Source organism: Neolamprologus brichardi, chromosome 15 (genome assembly GCF_056152115.1).
Source record: "Neolamprologus brichardi isolate AB-2024 chromosome 15, ASM5615211v1, whole genome shotgun sequence".
In the NCBI taxonomy this organism is placed as follows: Eukaryota; Metazoa; Chordata; class Actinopteri; order Cichliformes; family Cichlidae; genus Neolamprologus; species Neolamprologus brichardi.
This window is the reverse complement of record NC_142118.1, coordinates 3816440-3839140: the sequence shown is the minus strand read 5'-3', so window position 1 is coordinate 3839140 and position 22701 is coordinate 3816440. Positions and strand designations below refer to the sequence as shown.

General features: G+C 40.6%; 1 protein-coding gene across 1 annotated transcript in view; it reads right to left on the bottom strand.

Annotated features, from left to right (window-relative positions):
* Positions 1-22701, bottom strand: part of atad2b (ATPase family AAA domain containing 2B) — a 71272-nt gene that overhangs the window by 7940 nt on the left and 40631 nt on the right. The window contains exons 25-27 of the mRNA XM_087851830.1: positions 16897-17634; positions 15701-15819; positions 2018-2146 (exon numbers count right to left, since the gene is read on the bottom strand). Of these exons, the coding sequence (XP_087707956.1) occupies positions 2018-2146; positions 15701-15819; positions 16897-17634 (986 nt within the window). The remainder of the gene's footprint in view (positions 1-2017; positions 2147-15700; positions 15820-16896; positions 17635-22701) is intronic.

Genomic DNA, 22701 nt, shown 5'->3' with positions numbered 1-22701 from the left:
TGACCTGCTGTGGGGTTGAGATGTATGTTTGGAAATGCAGGCAAACAAAACACGTGCCAGATGAGCTGACATTTCTGCTCTCGAAACACCAATTTAGGCTGGCAGTATGAAACGAACCCAGACACGCGCCCTCCCTCCCTTCACCAGAGCGGCCCGTAGACAGGCGGCACCACCTGGCTGACTGCTCTCTCTCCCTTTGCCGCTTCCTCCCTCTGACATCCTGACAGCCGGCACTGGCTACCAGCGCCAGGACACTGCCATTCCGAGCCCCCTGTCTGCACTGACATCCTACAGCAGCAGCAGATGACCAGATGGGATTCTGGGAAAATATACAGCAGCTTTTTCTGCATGGAACATTGTCAAGAAAGAGCTAAACTTAAAAGGAAAAAGTTCCCATTCATTCAGTCCCTTTTGTTATCCTTCGCTTATTATTATTTGCAGTATTTTCCCGAGAGACTTGGGAAAAAAATAAATGAACATTTGTGGTTATTGTAGCACAAGTTTGTCTTTATATTACATTATGATCTACATCTCCTCAAAATTACCACCATGCTACCATAATATAAAACATCATTGTGTGTCAGTGGCTTGATTGCATTCATGAATATAAAGGACTTTCAGTCCTGTGCCGCTAAGATCTTATTCTGGCCGCCTGAAACACAGTGTCATTTTAAATTGTAATTATTTTGGAAAACAAAGCCATAATACATTTTTCATGAAGCCTCAGTGGAGTTTAAGAAGTTCAGTACATTCGTTTGGCCAACTAACATCAGAATTATGTGGAATATACTGTGGGGGTCTCCCACAAGCAATGAAAACTATTTTTTTTAAATGTTCTCACTAATAGTTTCCACTGTCCTCATTAGATCACACTCTGCTGCAGACCTCAATTTCTACCCTGATCTAGATGCTGTTTATGCTATTCTTACCCATCTCTTCTTCCATAGTCGATATCTAGCCTTTTTTTTTGTCATGAATCCCAGAAAGTGCCAAACACGTCTTCTTGTTTCAGTCTGTCGCAGTGTTCAGAGATGTCTAAGCTCCCTAAGGAGAAAGCCACATCTTCTCCGATATCATCTGCCTTTGTGTACAACTGTTTCCAGCTCTTTAATAATCTGAGTTATTTGGTCTGAACAAGGTCAAATCTGTAGGACAAAATATAAAAAAATAAATCTAAAAAGTAACATTTTCTTGACATCCAGGACATCTTGTTTTGAGAATTACTTACTACTAATCCTCGGGATGCCGCATCACTAAAAACGCAAATGTTAAACATACAGACTTACAGAAGGGGAGGGGGCCAGCAGAAACACTGATATGACTGCGATCTGCTACGCAAGTTGGCTAATTACCCAGCTAGCTATCATTCAAGCACGGAGAAACACATGCCACTCATCTGTTCATGTGACACTAAATCCAAACCAGTTAAATCTATGTTAAGGTTACGAGTGGGTTCTTGGAAAATCTTCAGGAGGGTTCTCTGGTCCCCAAGAAGCTCGATTGCTCCTGTCCTTAAACCTACTTTCTGATTAGCCCGAGTTTGTTTTATTTTGACCCTTTTCAGTGCAAGAGTCTTTGGGTGGTGCGTGGCTTTAAATGATTATCCACAAAGGATAAGGTTTAGGTAAAGGCCAGGCACTCCAATGTTTATTAGACCTTGTACTGCTCTCCAAGCTGCAGTTATTGCAGGCTGCCCAGAATTTCTTGGCATTGTCCATCTAATTTATATAATAATTTTGAGTGTTTGTGGGTTTCAAACAATAAAAGAAAACATTTTTTACCATTGTCAATACATTTCTATATTTGAGAAGCTGAAAATGGCAATTTGTGTACGGCATTTGTGTACCTAATGCATTATTTAAAGTAGAAATGAAATGTTATGATTCAACAAAATCTCTTTCACCTTTAAGTGAACTGCTCAAGGCAGTCTGCAGTACTGGATAAGGACTATTTTTGTATTTTTATGGCACTAAATGCACATTATAAAGGCTACACAAGTGTGTGTTGCGTCTCTGACCTCGAGTAGCTGGGTCTTGTCGTACTCTCTACGATGCTTGTAGATGCACTGGCTGAGTAGGGAGTACAATCGCTCCAGCTGCTCCACGCTGTAGCCCTCACTCTTCTTCACCACCACATCCAGTAGAATCTGCAGCAAACAATAGAAATCATTCGTTTTAGAAAATAAATACATCTTACAGATATATACCACAGAAACAACAACAGCACAGGCGCAATCGGACAGTCGTACAGTGATGGAACAACGGGTCGCACAAGCAACTCGCTGATGCTGGTGCGTGGAGATGCATCATGTGGAGGTCAGCTGCATTCAAAAGCAATTAAGATCAGAATGACAGCTAATTAAGGCTAATCATAATTAGAACCAAGTTTACATTTCACTGCTACTTTAATTAAAACATTCTGGACAGTCAAAGGCCCTTTTAATTGACCCGTTCTTCACATTTTACCCAAACCAAAGTCTGTGTGTATATGCGCTTCTATTTAAACACGCAGCTCATCAGAATGCACGGACTGAGACAGCAAAGGCACAATAATTAAAGTTATCATCACTGACACAAGGCAAACAGAGAAACCTCAACTGAAATTAAATGGTGTGGGTGTGGGAGAGACAGAGAGACAGAGAGAGAAAACTTGCTTGAAAAACATAAAATCAAGGCAATATGATGATTAATAAGACATAGATGTTTGTCAGAGCCTCATCAGTGAACGTCTGAGAGATAATTACAGTGAGCAAAAGAACGAAAATTGCAAAGGTAAAAAGGTTAGCATTGTATTAATCACTGTACTCCATCTGACAATGGGTTCTGTTTAAATGACAGTTGGCCTGATTAAAGTTAAACTGAGGCTTCACATCAAGAGAAACTTGAGCAGAAACTTAATCCCAAGACAAAGTCTGCTCATAACCGGAAATCTGGCCTGAAGAAAAATACTTTTTAGCTTCTATTAAGATACACCACAGCTTGGAGCCACGTACCTGCCACCAATATTATTATTGTTATTATTCTTTATAACTGAAAGAATGAAAAACGTCATGCATGATGCATTAGTCCTAATGGTTCGTATCGAATCATCGTGGCAAACATTTGCTACTGCTCCTCATCTCAGTGCTGACTAACGTAATCAGTGACCTCCTAAAAGCCTTTCTTAGGTTTTTTAGATTGTTTGTTTTGCTACAAACATCACATGGAGAGAGAAATTACACCTGAACAACATTATCTGCATCAATGTTTTCACATTTTGTATTTAGAAGATTGGATAAACTCCAGCTCAAAGTGGACTTAATATGTCCGTTTCCAGCTCCATATTTATTATCCTTGGAGTCTATTAGAGTACCTCTGCATAATTCACAATTCAAAATAAACATTATTCATCTCATATTAGGCCTCGGTGCAGCCCCTCAGCTCCTCTTACAAACATAAGGTTTGAACAGCAGGTTGGCAAGTCCACTGTGTAATGTGCCTGAGATGACTATATTAAGGATATGTAATCTCTTTGACGTCATAAAGCACCACAAATGGAAAAGTTGTGTTAGAGCAATGATTACTATGAAAAACCACAGTGTGACAGAACACCAGAAAAAGCTTTTACAGCTTCTCTTTCAGTCACATGTAAACTAGGGCTGCTCGATTATGGCAAAAATGATAATGACGATTATTTTCACTGAAATTGAGATCTCGATTATTTGACGATGTTTATTTAACAATAACAATGTGTTGAATAATGACTTTAAAGATTGTCAAAAAATAATATAAAATAGTGTGCAAATACTGATAACAGTGCAAATGTTTGCAATATAAAAATAAATGAAAAATGTAAACATCTATGTTTAGTGAACTGTAACACTGTAGCAAAGTTTACACACTGTGTCTACTTGATCCACGTCTGACTCCGCGAACCCATAATGTTTCCACACCACTGAAGTTTTTTTTTTTTACCTCTCTTTTCAACCAATGGCAGTCACTCTCCTCTCCAAATAACTTCTGCTTAGCTTTCCGAGCTTCCCTCGGGTCCTCTTAATCAGCGGTCCCCAACCCCCGGGCCTCGGACCGGTACCGGTCCGTGAGTCGTTTGGTACCGGGCCGCGAGAGTTGAGGCTCAGGTGTGAAATGTATAGTTTTCAGGGTTTTTATCGGTTTTCAGCATTATTTTGTTATCGTTTTTATCGTTTACTCGGTTTTCCTGGGTCTTTTCACGTGTGTTATGAATAAATCTTCTTTTTTTCGGTACCGGTACTAGTTTTATTTTGTTGTATTTATCCGCGACACCTTAAAGGCCGGTCCGTGAAAATATTGTCAGGCATAAACCGGTCCGTGGCGCAAAAAAGGTTGGAGACCGCTACTCTTAATTGTTGTGACACGTGTTCGAAACGCAGAGAGGTGCGCTCGATTTGCCACACGGAGCAGCGCGAGAGTAAAGCACGAGGGAGGGGCTAATAATCGGCTCAGTCATTTTTAATGATCGTTGAAAGCCCAGATCGTAATCGAGATTAAAATTCGATTCATTGAGCAGCCCTAATGTAAACATTTCTATAGTGGCTAAAGTCAGTCTGATTCAAGACTTGGTTTCACCTGTTAACGTTACTTCTCGCCTTCTTCTACAGTTATCAGTAATCGTCACATGTTTAATCAGCTCCCTGAACACAGACAGACATCCTCTGTTCGCCACAGTAGTTGCCGTTATTATCACACTCTTAATTCCTGAAAACGCTGTATTTAAAACAATCTCTATGCAGATTGACAGCTGCGCTTGCAGGCTGCCATATTCCAAAAGCAGAGAAGCATATGTTCCTGCACTTTTCTGTCAAGATGGGGGGCATGTGGAGAGAAGAATGCAATCAGGTTAAATTACTTACATTGTACAACTTTTCTCCTAATCAGTTTACACAAAGGTTTATTTCATCCCTCTGAAACTGAAAAAAGCGGGTGTGTTTCTTCTGATTGGGGTGTTTAAACTAAGCATTATTTTAATGTTTCAGCTTTTGAAATGATTACGAGCTGAACATCAGACTCCGTATAAGCACAGCTGCTAAATGCATACCATATAAAACTTAAAGGTCCAGAAAAAAGGACGATTATACCTTTGAAACATTCAAACTTTCATAATTTCATCTGGTAGTATAGAAAATCACTGGTTATATCCCTTTTCATAAGAACTTCCACCTGGCCAATCTAATAACCAAGTCCCTTGACAAATAATGTCTACATAAAGAAGCTAAGAACATGAAAAAAATCTAATATTCAGAATTCATGCAGAGCGATAATCATGATCTCTGCAACACTGGGAAAAAAAGTGCCATCAGCTGCTACATATTGAATATATTTTACTGGTATCTTTTTTGTACTTTTTTCACATTAACTCTGGCCTAACATCAGGGGAGCTATCAGCTTTCATAGTTTCAATCCAGCCATAAGAACTAATAAAAGAGGTCCAAATGGAGCACATCACAGTGAGATGCCGGTTTTAACAACACATGCATAAAAGCTTTAATTAGCATCATTACCAACCCATCTCACATGTGTAATAATGTCAGCCAGCCTTTCATCCCACTGCCACTGCATTTCTTTCCATTTTTCATCATGTTCCCCAACTCTTGCTTTAAGTGCATTTCTCTACTTTATAATGCACCTTTTTCTCCTGAGATTGTTCATCTTCTCACCTCAAGCCATTTTCACTGTTTTACACAGCCCATTCTCACCTCCTCTTCAACTGCATTTCCGACATTACTATTGCACAACAGTCTTTGCTTCTGGTGTATTTGTCTTTGCATTCTCCTCTCTTCTGCAGCTTTCTTTCCCCTCTTTGTTCTCTCTCCTCTTACTGTTACCAGGCTGATTGCAGCAGTGCACTTCCCAGCCTTTGTCAACTTGATCAGGGTGTCGGCGACACTGTGGGGTAAATGGTGTGAGAGGGTCTTACATGGGCTCAGTGACTGAGTGAGCTCACAGCACACAAAAGGGCCGTAATCCCATGCGTTAAAGACTACTACTGACATGGGCCATTTAACCTCACCCCTTCTAAACTCCTTGCTCCATCTTCCCCCACAACCTTTTCTTTACCACATCTCTATCTATGGGAGGGAGGGGGGGTTGGGATGCCTGCGATTTTAGACAACAGCTGAATAAGGGTATGCAGTGTCATTAGCGTCAAACTCAGAGCTTTTGTTAACGTGGCTTGCACAAATATTTTATAAAATGCAGTATTTCCACTTAAAAATCTCGAAAATGTGCAGAATGTAAGTGCAATCCACTGAATTTACAGTCGCTCTATGCTTCTGGTATTTTGCAAACAAATCCCTTTTTCAAATAAGCATGCTGTACACAGTCAGGCATGCAGACTGGAGCTGACTGTGATACAGTAGAGGGTCTTCTTTGATCACCGAAGGCTTCACTATCTACACGCACATGTGTGTAGGAGAGACTTCCTCACCACTGGCTGAGAGAAGAGGGTTAGCAGGCAGACAGGGAGGAGGAAAAAAACTCAACAACAAGGACTCAAAACCCAACCGTCTCCATCACAAGGGACGCTATTAAGCCTTCAATATCTGCCTCTAAGAACAATTCAGCCTGCTCTTCCTGTTAACTAAGATTTTGTCTCCCCAATACTAGCAAATGAATGAATTATTAATGATTCTGGTTTGTTTGTTACCTTCAGCTGAGGCAGACACTGGATTTGGATTTCCTGATTTATTTTTAAAAAAAAATTTAAGTCATGGTGGCAAATAATGTGGTTTACAGGGCACTCGGTCACACGGATAATGCAATATTGATAGTGTTACAAGGGTCAGGGACAATCATGATGAATCATATTACCATGGTCCCAGAACATTAAAATGAAATGGTGTTTCTGTTCAGTTGCCCATGTAAAAACCGCTGCAGGGGTCGACAGCTCATCTTAAATATGCAACGCTTGGCTTTACAGGAAAATGCCATTAGATTACGGTGAATTCTCCTTACTTCAGTATAGGAGGAAAAAAGGGTTTTCGATGCTATATACGGTAAAGTCTTTTGTGCAAAGTATGCAATCTAATATCTGAATAAAACGAGTCCAATGATACTGTTTAAAACCGGCATTACTCTCTTCTAACTGACGATTTTAATATTTACCTATGTAAATGAACACATCGTGCTCTGTGTGCCGTTAGGTTTATGCGGTGACTCAGCCACTTAGAATCACACACACACAAAAAATTATAAATCGCGAATGAAAATAAATGCATATAATTGTTATTATATTCACTCACACACAAAGATCAATAGAGGAGTTAACTTCAATTGATAGAAAACTTAGAGACCTAAGGGCTGGTTTCCTGGGCAGGGGGTAAATTAAACTATTCTAAGGCTTTAATCTAGAAATGTCAATCCTAGTGGTTTTCCTAATACATCTTAAATGTAGTTCTACAGAATAGAGCTGCCTGGGATAGCTCAAACTTTATCTCAGGACTTAAAATGTCCTGAAGCACATGGCTTCAATCTCAATTAGGAGGAAAAAATCTGAGCAATGAGTATTTTTTTTTTAACTCAAAAACACTGATAACAATATGAGCCTTATAAATCAAATAGTCCATACATGACATGAGTCTGGGTAGGAATATAGAACATTGAGAGATGTGAAAATGACCAAATTTAAAATCTGCAGGTTTCATTTGGCAAGTCCTTGGCAAAAAAAGTATTACAAGATAAAAATTACAATTGGGGGGGAGAGATAATAAGATGGAAAAAATAAGGAAGGAAAAGGAGGAAAGAAATTTCATATTTTACAGACTCAAGACAGGAGAGATCCAATATCACCAGGTAATAAAGGAGAAGAACACCAAACAGACCTCTACATACACCCAGCAAAATTATCAGATGAAGATATGTTTACCAAACAAATGCACAGGGGAGAAAAATTTAATACAGAAAAGATTTAGGTCAAGGTTATGGAAAAGGATTTGCTAATGAACTGATATGATTAAACTTTGGGGAGAGCTCAAGGGAAATAAAGGGTAATCAATACAAACTCCTTTCCGTGTGTCGTGCAACCAGTGTGCAGGAAGAGTAAAGTGTTAAACAGTGAAAGATGCTGACCGAGCACTAAGCGTTTCACACCGTCTGTGCATTACGAGGGTGTGCTTTTGGAATATACAAAAGCATGTACCGCCTGGTATTCATCTGAATAAGCAGTGCAGCTTAAAGCGTTACAGCAGGTATTTGTTATCACGGGATTTGAGCAGTGAGGAGGTGGAGGAGGCTTGAAATTCATTACTACAGACCTACATTTACGATACACACACACAATATAACTGACCTGGAATCGCAGCCTGCCCATAAATTAACAACTGCAATAGCATCTTAACAGGATTGTTATCTTTCCATTGATTGACTCGGTACAACACAAAAGTATGGGATATCACATCTCTGCTTTTTCTGGCTGAAGAAATCTTGATGCAAGCCACATATACCACCGGTCATTAAATCATCCCCCAGTTCTTACATTCTTCACCTCGCTAAGAACACCTCTGCGCAGTTGGGCTGGTTTGCTAGAGCAAATTAGCTATGTGTCCTGGCAGCTTAGGTTTAGCTTAACGGCTTCTGTTGGTGTTGGCCTCCACTGTGCAGCTGCTGCATAAGCAGCCTGCGGAGCGCTAACTTTGAGTCTTCCTGTGCAGCTTTTTGGAAAGACACTAAACCGAAGCAAGCAGGGCAGAACTCTTCTGTTCGGCCCCGTCCTCAGGGGTGCGGTTTCTCTTTTCGTGACAGTGGATGCCTCATTCTCTGGTCCGGTGCGTGCCCTATCTACCTACATTGATCGCACTCAGAATGTGCATGTATGTTAGGGCTGGGCGATATGACCCAAAATTCATATCTCGATATATTTTACCTGGACGGCGATATGAGATATATATCTCGATTTTTTTTTTTTTTAAGCCATAAAGTAAGAACAAAAAGAGAGTTCTTAGTCAAAGCTGTGTCCCAGATGTCACACAGGCACTTTTATTAACATAGAGCATAGATGTACATAAAATTTACTCAAAAATAAATTATGAGCATTTATTAAATAATAATGCTCCATAAATAAAAGAAAACAATGTTGTTTTTGTGCATAACAAAAAGCTCACAATTGTGCAGTCAAAATGTAAACTAAAAGATGCAGAGCATAGTAACAAAGACAGATTTCACAGCTGCTCTGTTCCCAACTTCTACTGTGTGACTGACAGCATTGAGTTTGAAATCCTCTTCATAACCACGTCTCTTAACAGGTGCCATTTATGGTCCTTATACACAGTAGGGTAATATTACGTTGAAGCACAGTACGTATCACTCCGCGAGGCTCCTCGGTAGCCTTAATGCTCTGACAATCCATCAACCGGTGAAGCACCGTAGCTTACCAAAGTCGTACTAAAACATTTTTTGACAGATTGCTGAGCGCTGTGTACCACATAAAATCGCTTCGCGGCCATCAAGCACAACCAGAATTCATACATAAGGCGCGCTGTCAACTTCTGAGAAAATGAAAGGATTTTAGGCTGTGCAGCGCCTCTGGGCTGCATGGCGTTAGCGTGGTTAGCTCGTTAGCGTGGTTAGCTAGCTAACACGTTGACGGCGTCCAGCCCCACGCACGGGGCGATGCGCAGTAACTCGTTAACGGAGATTTGCCGTGTCCATCTTGTCGCTTCCTGCAGGTGAAGCGATGGGGGAGGAGGGGGAGTCGTGTTCAGTGAAGGAGGGGCGAGTAATGTTGCGTAAAGACAAAAGTGGACGAAAGAGAGGCAAACTTGCGGCTCCACAAGTATAGTTATGACGTAACATAGACTATATCGATATAAAGGATATTGTCACATCTTATATCTCGTATAAAAATATATCGATATTTTTTAAAAACTCGATATATCGCCCAGCTCTAATGTATGTTACCATTTGTTTGCCTGCTTCACTAATCCAGCAAGTGGTAGAGCTCTGTCTAAACAGAGGCTGTCCCACTGCATTATGGAAGCTGCCTCATGTGCGCACCAAGGGTCTCGCTTTGCCCCAGGGGGTGAGAGCACATTCCACCAGGACAATGTAAGCTGATGTGCTCTTTTTAAAGGGGTCCCCGCGTAGGTGGTATTTGTGCTGCAGCTAGTTGGGCATCACCGCACTCTTTTGTTCAGTCCTATCGATTGATGGCTCCTGCTGTCCTTCCCCTGGATCTACCGCACACTAAGGTGCTAGTGGTCTGACTGCAGTACGTTGGTTGTATACATGTCCCATATTTATGTGTCCCGAGTGAATCGACTGAAAAGGATCAGTTATATCTATGACTTTGTTCCCTGAAGGAGAGGAATGAGGTACAACACAAGGTTGCCTCGCCGCACACCTCGGCTTGACTGTGATGGCAGGGGATATATGTGCAGGCAGGGCCGTGCGCATGTCATCACATGGCCTCCACCTTAAAAGCATGAATAGAGGTTTCTTCAGCCAGGATACGCGGGGGAGTGATATCCCATACTTATGTGTTGTACGTTGTTCTTGTCCTCTCTTTCAGGGAACAGAAGAAACTGTTTCAGCCCTAATATTATACATTGTAACCAGACATTAAAAATACCATCTTCTTGTACTGTATGGGTATTAAGACGTACAAAATCCCACACAGTGTAACCCTAAACCAAAGGTTGAGGAGATGCATGAGATGGGAGCAACGCAAAAGGGCACGATAAATCTGTCCGCAAACTATTAGAAGAGAAATAAGAGAGACTAACTGGTATGTTTATGTTGTGTGAGCAAACAAGTGACCCTCACCTGCATAGCCAAGAGGCACAGGTATGCAATTACATGCAAATGGGAGATGTGTCAAAGCAATCAGTGGGAATGAATAAAAATAAAAGAAGCGCTTCAAGCACCATCTATTTTTATTGACAATCAAAACGATGGTCCAGCACTACTATTAGGCTGTCTTCTTTTGAACAGGCACGAGGCATGGCTACTTTGCCAAAGGGGGCCCCTGCTGTTACCAATACTAAAAAAATGAAGGGAGATGACAAACTGAAGCAGGGCCATTTCTGTTGACAAGCTTCTATAAACAGGAAATCCTGACATGCTGTAGAAACTAAGCATCAAGCCAGAAAGGCTCCATACTGCGCCAGTGACTAGAAACACTGGCTTTTTCTGGGCAGCTGCTAAAGGAAACAGCAGAGCAGACGATAATCTGTGTGTTCTTGGTGAGATGGAGGAAAAATTGCTGGGGCCAGATTGGATTTCTTGTTACTGAATTCTCATCTGCAATCCTCAGCACCACTTCTCCTAGCCCATCTGTGGACAAGTGTCTGATTATTGATGAAAGAAAACAGCTGAGAATGAGAGACGTTTTGGAGTAGGCAGAGAAACAAGCCTTAGGACCTATTTATTCATACTGAGGAATTCATTTTGATCCAGACAGCATCAAGCATCATTTCAGAAAAACTGGCAATAACAGAACTTGATTTTACTAAGTGAATCAGAGCAAATAACTGTGCAATGGCTCTGAAAGGCAGGGTGTGAATACTGAAATAATACCATCTCCGTCCTACAGGCTTTGCGTGTAGGGTCTGTGAACAAACTCATAACACTCTGATGGTATTTAATTCCAGAGAGATTTCAGAGCCTCTTCCATCAAGTTAAAAGTCAGGAATAATGAGGCTTCTACAATCAATGAATACAACTGAAGAGTGAGGGAACAGTACACCACTCACTGTGGGCCCTAACACACATCAGGCACCGTGCCAGTCCCAGCCCCGCCAGCAAATATCTGCTTAAATGGCGGCTCTCATCCTGCGCACCGGAAATTCAATTTGTTCCGTAAGACTGGGATGAAAAAGCAATTATTCACAGTCCCCTCTTTTCACAATCTGTTTCTTTAAGATATCTCCCTTCTTCCCCCTACTAACAAATAAACCTCCAGATTAGTGCTATGTGTGGCTGTTCATAGGGGCAGCCAGTTGAAGCACTAAGATCAGGCCAGCTAAAAAGCCTGTCAATCAGGCTGAAAGATGGAGTCAGGTTCAGCACGAAGAGATATGTACCCCTACGGTCCCCATCATCCCCATGGGATGTGTGTAAAAGCCACTAGATAATGGCTTGATAGTTGGATGTCTCTTCGGAGCGTTGAGGAACATGTCAGAAGGACACTTCTTTTACACCAATTACACTACACAGAGCGCTGTAAAACCAGCGCCCCCGCCCCAACCATCTGATCAGTGGGAAGTGCTGTCAAGGGGGCCCACTGAGCCGAGGCTCCAATTTACACTTGGGGTATTAGGTGGGACCCTGGCGTGACAGTGCAAAGTACCACGGAGCTGCTTCACATGCTTCCACTTACTTGAACACACCCTTGGACGAGTTGGCAGATCTAGTGGGTCAGAGAGAAGCTCATGTTTGAGTCATGACCTTGTTTCCTTCAAATTTAGCGGGAACAACACCTGTTGATTGAACAATGTGAAATTCGTTCTTTTCATTGTAATTGGCTCCCTCCTATGTTCAGAGGGCAAGGATACAAAAGGTCGATAATTGAAAGATGGAAGGGGACGAGTGACAGTGGCGTAAGTGTAGCATGAATGAAAAGGAGGGATAAGCTTAAGAAGTTATTCATCTGAGAAGGGCAGTGTGACAGCATCAGCTCCAGAAGAGACCTATGGATCTGGTGAAAGCTTAAGGCTGGTCACCCATGACTGCGCTTCCACAACCTCAATACCTTAAATCCCATTCAAAAAGAGACAGAGACAGAGAGAGACAGAGAGAGAAAACATTGTTTTCTGGTATTTTTTCTGATAATCCAACAGAATTTGTTTTTGAAATTTCTAATTTTACAAAGACTTTATTCAACTTTTTCTATATTCTACAGTTACACAAAGGAATAAGTTAAAATGTGGGACTTTCCAGGCGTCTAATCTACCTGTTGATTAAATCGGAGGGAGAAAAGTTTTATAGTCTAAAGGCAAGACAATATAAAAGATTGATTTTAACATCAATTAAAACTGATTGGGTGAGGTTGTGCAACTTGTGCATTTAATAAAAGTTTACTAGAAACTGTTTTGTTTTTTCCCCTTTCTTACTTTGTGCAGCTTACTTGAAGCTTGCCTGTTTACGACTTTGCATCAGAGTCCGAGAGGAGTGCTCAATCTGCCAGGGCTGCAAATGGCTGCGTAATATCTCAGACTCAACAATAAACTAGTGTTTTACATCAATAAAACACATATTAAAATGTAAATCAATTCAATTACATTACATTTTGTACATAGCACCAATTCATAGTGCAACATAAAACTTCAAGGAGCTTTATGTTTCACCGTTGCAGAGAAATGTTACAAGTATTTTGCAACAGTGGAAAGGAACAACTCTCCTAACAGGAAGCCAGCAGAACCAGGCTAACCGATTAGTAATCCTGATGCGAAAAGCAGCCATTTTTAAACATCTGCAGTTTTATCAACCATATGTATGAATACGACACGGGTCAGAACAAGCCACATTCTGGCTCCCTCTCAGAGTTTCACTTGCATATATAAATATGCACAAACAAGATGATTTAATGGTTCATATAATTCAAAGAGTGACCAATCAAGACAATACAGATGAGGCACAGCTGTTTCCATTACAGAAGGGAGGCGAAAACAAAAAAGCAAGCCTTTCACCCAGACTGTTAACAACTAGCCAAATGAACTTAAATAACACTAAACAAAAACATATTTTCAACATTTCTGATTATAGTTCATCTTCTCCATAATCAAAATCTAATTATGCACTCAAGATGTGACAGTCCACAGCTGGTAGTGTTGGAACTAATACATCTTTGCTTTACATTTATATTTTATAGATTTTCTTAAAATGATCAGAAGTGAAGCCATTTGTATTTACCAAAAAAGGGGCAACCCTATATTTATACCATCTTTATAACACCAGTATTACTTTACAATTAGTAATACAATTAGTAGAAATTCTAAAGAATTTCTAAAGAATTTCTAATAATTGGATTGGCTACTGCACATTTCATTTTTGGGGGGGAATTGTTTAATTTGTTTAAATATTTTTGCAAGATCCTACAATCTTCTTCCTCTAACAAAACAACTCAGGTTGGAAACTGTTGAAATCATAACTGGATACATTAAGTGATTAAAATCATAAGAAATGTTCATTTATTAACATTTATTGTGACTATTTCCTCATTACAAAATGTTTGCCTTTGTGCTACCAGAACATTTTTATACAGATCACACTACCTGTTAAATCTGAAATGCTTAACAGTGCACAATGCCAAATCACAGCAGCTGTTACATCCTTCATGGTCTGAATCAGAATGATGGCTGTGTAAAATCAACAAGATGGCAATGAGGTATGGACAGGATTTTAAAAAGCTGAAGTCTTGATGGTTGAAAAAAGTGTTTTAGTTCCATTGTGTGTGTGTGTGTGTGTGTGTGTGTGTGTGTGCCTTTTCTCAGCCAATTATTTCAGCATAAGCGAATGCAGACCAGAGGCCAGTGTTTATAAACTTTCAAGTAGATTTTTCTGTTGTATTTTAATTAGAAATACTGAATACAACTGCTGCAGTGATAAAATAAAGTCACAACAGACAGTTGAAGAAAATGTCTCAATCTGAATCAAACAAGCTTTGAATTATTAAGCTGCCATTTCAGCAACATTTAAGGGTCACGATTTCCTGTTGCCGTTTTAGTGTTTAAACGATAGGATGCTTAAAAAGTGCTTGGAAAAAAGTATTTTCGAGCTTCTCTAGCACCTCATGAATAAGGTGCTCATAAATACATGATACTGATCATACTTGATCACACAGATCTATTTAAAAAATATATTTTAACAATAATTTTTCCAAAACGAATGACAATTTTAAGTAAAACACCATCAAGAATAATGTATCAAACTATGTCGGGCAACTTAAAGATTAAAACATAACCTTTATTCATTTTTCCAGTGCAAACGCACACACAGATGTATTTTATTAGGCTTTCACACGACTAGCATTCTTAAACCAGCATTAACAGCTCCACATTAGTAACATGAGCACGTGGCCAATTAACATTAGACCACATCTAATTATCGACCTATGTCAAAGATGATTACACTGATGCTCAATTAAACCGACATCAGTAAAACTGTATTTCCCCATAATACTTATAACATACCCACAGTGACAGCTAGCCTAGCTACAGTGACAAAAGCTCCCCCACCACGTCCTGTAGAATTTACAGGAGGCCACTCTTACAGATTTTGCTCGTTTCAACCATGACCTTGTCTTTTTCATTATCAAACTAACGCTCATTAAACCTGCCACCTCCCAGCATGTTGTCATGTCCCACCCACTGTTCCATCACAAGGCGTATATTTCAAAAACACCAGCAGATCACACTATAGCCAAACACAGAGGCTCCAAGCAGCAGGTGATACTTGAGTGGAGTCGTAGTTATTTTATGGAAAAGAAGACGTTCTCCCCAACTTATTTTCTTTCTGTATCTAAGAGGCAAACTATTCAGTCAGAAAGCATTTCATCACAAAAGCAGTGCAGTTTTAAGCAATTTCGAGCACTTTAGCCAAAATCGATGCGCCTTTTAAACCTTGAAAGCACCCCAATAAAATTACAGTATTTTCAAGAATGTAAGGAAGCTTAAGTGCATGTGGTGTGCTGCTACACCTGTTATGGTCATAATGCTTTATTTATTTTCTTAAAAAAATAGAATTCTTACCAAAAGTCGCTGGTGGTCAATTACCACTGGAGGATGGGGAGGTACTGCTTGTGGCTCTTCCTCGGTCCTTTCAGCGGACTCCTTCAACTGCTCTGATGAGCTACTGTTGAATGTCCCCACTTCAAAGACATCAATGAAAAGACAAATGAATAGATTACCAAAGAAATATTAAATATTTAACTGCAATCAAGAGTAACTGAATAACCTAAGCAAACTAACTAAATTGATGCAGTTTTGTTCTTCTCATTCAAATGCTATTCAAAGAAAAATACATTTAAAATGTCATGGCTATAGGTCCAATGCAATTATACAACAGAAAAACAAATTATCTGCAACTACGATCAGCTTTAAAGTGTACAATATCTCACATCTGGCTTCTTTCCTTTCCATCGATTACAAAGGTTCAAGACACGCTTTGAAAACAAAAGGCAGGCCTCAGTGTTTAATGACATGGGGGTGGAGTAGCTTAGTTTTTCTATTGGTTTGGGAGCCACAATTTGTGTTCTGTTGTCCGATCATGTCATCCTCTGATGGCTTCTTCATATTTTATCAGCACCATTACCTCAGCCTTCCAGCTGGCCTCATCATAAGCCAAACCACAGGCCCATAATCAAACAAAAACTTATTGCTCGTCTCTGACTTGAACACAACATCCCAGTAGAAAGGGCATAAGGTTTCATGGCAAAGAAACTAAATATATTGGAGCAAAGGAAAGGCAGCCACTGCTGAAAATCTAAAAATTGAAAACCATCCAAAGATGCATATCAGGAGGTGTAACATATCCATATAACTTTCAAGCCCATGGCATTTTGCTATGAAATGCATCCAAGCCAAGAATGGTATTTATAAATGCTAATGCTACTTATGTTTCACTACTGAGTCTTACATCCTATTTTAAACCAAGCATACATCAGAAAACTGGATGATAATAACAGCAATTTATCATAGATAAGTGCTAGGCAACCCACTGGCTGAATGTCTAAAAACTCACAGATGTTTGTTAACGTTGCATAAAAACATATTTAGAATTTAAAAATTAGCAATTCAAATTAAGAGATCAGAACAAGTAGCCCTGACATTGCATCTCATATATTTTTGGATTTTGAAAGTGTGAGAAAGCATTAATAGTGAAAAGCGTGTACTGCAAGCAAAAGCTCTACATTTGCTGGAACATAACTCCAAGACTGGCATTATACCTTCTTTGTTATGATCGTCCTCAACAGTTTCCGTTACTGCCACTCCATCCTGAGGATGCTGCTCCTGAGTTGGTTTGCTCTTATTTTTGTCTTTGTGCTCATCCTGTTCAGCTCTATTAGAGCCCTCAGCCGTGCTCTGAGGAGTCCTTGTCTCTGCCTCACTGCTCCCCTTGAGGCTCTGCAAGTCAAGGCTGTCCATTGACTCATTTCCATTCACACAGTCCACTTGTGAAACCAGGAGAACCTCTGTGTGCTTAGGCTGGTCCTCAGCATCTGAAGACACCGACATTTCAATCAAAGGCTGGAAGTCAGCCCGACTGGCCTCTCTATCCCCATCTGTGTTGGGCTGAGAACTACCACCAAGGCAATGTGGTTCGGTGTGTTTCCCTGTGATCTCAGGCTCTGCTTCTTTAGCTGCAGGCTCCTCAACCTTAGGCATTGGCGCCTCTCTGGCTTTGCTAGCATCTGGAGGTTTATCGCGAGCTGCAACAGGGGGTTCGTTGGAGCTTTCTTCTTCTGTGGAGGGGGCATGTGGATGATGGCCATTGGGTTGGGGACCTGTAATATCGCAAGATGATTCCTCATCCTGTGTTAAACAGGAGTCGCTGGGCCCTGCCGTTTCCACCTCTGCTTCAGGCTCCTCCTCTTCCTCCTCTGTCCCTTTCTTGTAGTTCTTCTTTTTCCGTATGATGCCCCGCCCCCACGATGGCCGCCTCCGAACCTTCCGCTTTACATAATCTGTGAGGAAAAGGGGAAAGGAAAAGAGACAAGATGGAACAATATTAATTGAAACAAGCACAAAATATTCACAAGACTAGCTTTTTTGTTTTAACAGAAATCTTGCATTTTGGACAGATAACTCAAAACAACACACCTCCACAATGACTAATGCTTAGAAAAATCAATTTCTCATACTGTAAATTTTATACAAACCATCTCTCCTTGCTCACATAGAGTCATAGCCTATATTACAAGTTCACTGCATTTAAATCTGGACATTTGGCCTTCCTCAAAGGGTAATAAGCGGCGGGTGACATAGATCACAGAGAAGAACCAGACAGAGACAGCAGTCCTGCTATATCATGGATGTTAGACACTAATGACAACAGATGGTGCTTGGGGTTTTGAGAGGAAAGAGCAAACCACAGCCTGATCTTTGAAAGTGCAGTTAAAGTGTCACAGCAAGCCAACAAGGATGCTAAATGCAGTAAAACTTCAAGGCATTTGCCTTCATTTGCTGCTTTACAGAGGAGACACAAACCACAGCAACAAAGTCAGAGCGAAGGACAGATACAGAAAGACTGCGAAAGAAATAAAAACACACATAGGGCTCCATCACAAGTCAGTTTTTTAGACATTACCATAAGTGGCTGAGACACACAGACTCTAACCCCAAAGAAACAAGTTGTTCCCAAGTTTTAAATAAATAAAAATCTGCTCAAAAGTATTACTCACGTTGCAGGAAGCTAGACCTGCTTACACAGCCACACTCAACATTATGGGTACATGTCTTGCTTAAGACAATAAGGTTAGGCACATATTAATTATGGTTAAGGGCTCCAGTTCAAGTCCATGAAGTCTACTCTAAAGTCATGAATATAAGACCACATGTCTACATGAGCTGAGCTGTGATTTGGACTGTTAGTTCACTGTGGACTCTTTAATATTCATAAACTACTAGGCTTTATAATTCTGTAGAGGGTCATCGGATGATCTAAATCGGCCAAATTGGGATTTTATGCAGAATCAATAACATATGTAAGCTTGGTTCTCAAAGGACTTAAGGATCACAGCTCCTTAAAATTATTAGGCAGAGATCACACTGTACTGCACATACTGAGTAAAGCTTTTTGCCTGAATACTCCCGCTCCCCACAAAGATATGAATAGGCACACACTGAAAGGAAATCAGGATATGCCTGCATGCTGTCTGTCAAATTTCAAATCTCACATTCCTCTCTCCCCTCCAATGCTTTTAGCCAGGTTTCATCTTTCCACTCTAAACGTGAGATGTGATTATGCATGCAGTATATGTACATTATGTTAAGTACCTGTCCATAATGAGAACAGAAGAGCAATGACAACTATTGCACCAACCGAAAGCTATATTTGGTCTCCCAGAAATAGACAACACAAAGAGGATAATTAGTCAACCAGTGCTTGCTGATGGGCCTCATCTTTGGTAATGGTGTTCTCTAGTGACCCTCTTAATGACCAGTCACAAAACTGCTGTCAGCCACAACCAGCACAGGAGACAGCTCAGAAAGGAATAAAGCACACTTGATGCCAGATAATGTATTACAATTATTGCAGCAAACAGCTATTTACACAAGACTATTCTTCAGCAGTGTTTAGAAATCCATAGCATACTTGTATGTCGTTCCAAAGATTTGAATCACGTACATATACCTTACAAAAACAACACATAATTCTGCATCTGGAGGGCTGAAGCAATAAAGCATGCAGCATTATAATTTTATCTAGACCTCCTCTGTGGCATCACTTTACATTATTGTCTTTCTCCTGTCAGTAACAATTAAATTCTCATGTTGCATCTGAAGAATAAGAAGTGAAATCCATCTGTCCCTGGTTATTTAAACTCACACTGGTATCCACGTAAGTGCTGCCTTGAATTCTTAAATTTTTTACTGCTTTCACCATTTATTAAGTATCCAACCATTCAGCAGGCTAGGTATGCGTCACACTGGGGGACTAATCCCATTCAAAACCCAGAGCTAGTAGCATTTTTCATGCACAGTAAGCGCAGACCTTCTGATCTTATATAAAAATATTCCAAAAATAAGTGAATAGAACTGCGATTTAAGACACTTTAATATAGTAATGTAGGAGCCACCTTTCCCATTCGTGGAGGACTGCAGAACTAGGGGCAATATGAGCCAGAGTTCATACTACCACCACAAAACAACACTGTGCCATTGTGCCCACAGTTTGCCATAAAGCCTCTCTCAAGCAGGTGCAGGGGCTGCAGCTAGATTCAAGGTGGAATGCACCTTTCATTTTTGGTTCCTCCTGATCTGATCTGAAAAGAGATGACAGCTGGAGGGTACGCTATGGAGCAGGCGCACAGTTCTATTCTTCAGGCATGACTGGCACTCAGAAGAGTTTCTTTGTTATAAGAGGAAGGGCCAGGGAAGGACAAAGAGAGCAACAAAGGAGAAATAATCCAGATAAACATTGGATTCTGTAAGCAGATATTTCACATTAGCAACAATGTGTGAGCGCACTTTTCATCTAGTCATAAGGCTCACTTTTGACCACTTTTTTAAACCTTCCAGATATACAACCCCAATTCTGAAAAAGTTGTGTAAAATCTCCAAAAGTTGATTCTGTTCATCTGGATGTAGCGTTTTCTGGGAGAAACGTTTCATCACTCATCCAAGTGACTTCTTCAGTCTCCACTGACTGCAGGTTTCCCCAATCTTATAAACAGTACATTTGCATAATGACTGAAACCAGTCCACTGAAGGAACAATGGGCTGTGAGGTCAGTTCCTTAATCATAAATATGCAAATTCTCATGACCATTGATCAACAACCACTGACCAAAACCCACTGATCAAAGACCACTGATCAATGGCCATGAGTACCATTCACAGAGAGTTGGGGAATGGCTGCAATCACAGCATTGTAAGATGACAAAAGATGTACCCTTAGGCCCCCTCCTCGATTCAGAGATGGTCTTTCCCTTTTCACGTAAATGGCCTCCTTGACTCCGCGCTCAAACCAGCGTTCTTCCCTGTCCAGGATGTTACATCCTCATCACTGAAAGAGTGTCCACTGGCCTGTAGGTGTAAATAGACTGCAGAGTCCTGGCCTGACGAGGTCGCTCTTCTGTGTTGTGTCATCCGCTTCGCCAGAGGTTGTTTGGTTTCCCCGATGTATAAATCCTGGCAATCCTCCTGGCACTTAACAGCGTACACTATGTTACTCTGTTTGTGTCGGGGGACCCGATCCTTGGAGTGGACCAATTTTTGGCGCAGCGTGTTTTGGGGTTTAAAAGCCACAGAGACCCGGTGTTTCGAAAAAAATGCGTCTCAACTGTTCCGATACTCCTGACACATATGGGATCACTACAGGTTTTCGCTTGGGCAGCGGTTGTCCTTCTCTCCTGGATCGGCTGGAGCTTTCTTTAGGTGCCTTTCCAGCTTTGACAAAAGTCCAGCTGGGATAACCACATTTACTCAGGGCCTTCTTGATGTGCTGTTCTTCTGCCTCCCTGGCCGCTGTGTCAGTGGGGATGGTGTTCACTCTGTGTTGTAGCATCCTGATGACCTGATGACCACTGACCTCACAGCCCATTGTTCCTTCAGTGGGCTGGTTTCAGTCATTATGCAAATGTACTGTTTATAAGATTGGGGAAACCTGCAGTCAGCTGAGACTGAAGAAGTCACTTGGATGAGTGACGAAACGTTTCTCCCAGAAAACGCTACGTCCAGATGAACAGAATCAACTTTTGGAGATTTATTTTCCTGGATGATTGAGAATGCATCAAGACGTTGTGTAAAATTATTCACAACAGAACATAGAAAACATATCAAATATTAGAACTAAAATATTACCGCCTTTTGAATTTAATGGCAGCAAAACATCTCCACAAACTTTGAATAAGGGTAACAAAACGCTAAAAAAAAAAACAGTAAGGGGTACTAAAAAACAGCTGGAGAAATATTTTGGGACTAACTAGATTAACTGGCAACAGGTCAGTAGCATGATTGGTTACCATAAGAGCATCTTACAAGAGGCTGAGTTTCTCAGGAGTAAAGATGGGCATAGGTTCACAAATATGCAAAAACTGTGACTACAAATTGTGCAACAATTTCAGAATAATGTTCCACGATGCAAAGTTGGCCTCACGATGTAAAGTTCCATAAATAATGTCATTAAATGAGTCTGATAACCTGGTGAAATCTGTGTGCGCAAGGGACAAGGCCAAAAAGCAATACTGATCTTTGGGCCCTGAGGTGGCACTGCATCAAAACAAACAAACCCTAGCATGATTCTGGGAGCCTTTTTAGCTCAGTGTTGAAATGGTGACTCATATGTCATAAGGCTAATTCAAAGATAGTGCATAAAACTTCCTCTGGTCTTTTCTCCACTGTCCCACCAAAAGAAAGGCTAAAAGCCCCAAAGCAAGACCACATACTGCATCTAATCCAACATCATGGTAGCATAATAGAAGAGTCCTGGTGCTGAACAGGCCTGAGTGCTGTTTGGGCCATTCAATAGACAGTTTTTGGCACATCATGAAAAAAGCAAAAAAACCAAAAATGACACAGGACTGTTGAGCAGCTAAAATCTTATATCTTAATTTTTCCAGCTGCCAGATGTTTACAGTCTGTTAAAGAAGAGGGGTTGCTGTACAGTGGTAAACATGGCCAAGTCTCAATGTTTTTATGATGTGTTGCTGCCATAAATGACCTAATGTTTTCTTAAAATGGTATATATTGTCAGTTCAAAACATGTTTTCTATGTTCTGTTGCGAATAACAATAATAATTTCACGAACAGACACATCCTGAAGTTTGCTGACGACACAGTAATCGTCAGTCTTCTAGTGGGGGCCGAGTCAGGCCATGGACAGGTTGTAGATGATTTTGTGAATTGGTGTGGTGAGTCGTTCCTTTCAGTTAATGTGTCTAAAACTAAAGACATAATTATTGATTTTAGGAAGTCCTCTTATAGCTCATCGCCTACTATCATTAAAACTGCAGATATTGGGATGGTTGAGAGTTATAAATATCTAGGTGTGGTACTTGACCATAAACTGTGTTTTGAATCTCATGCTGA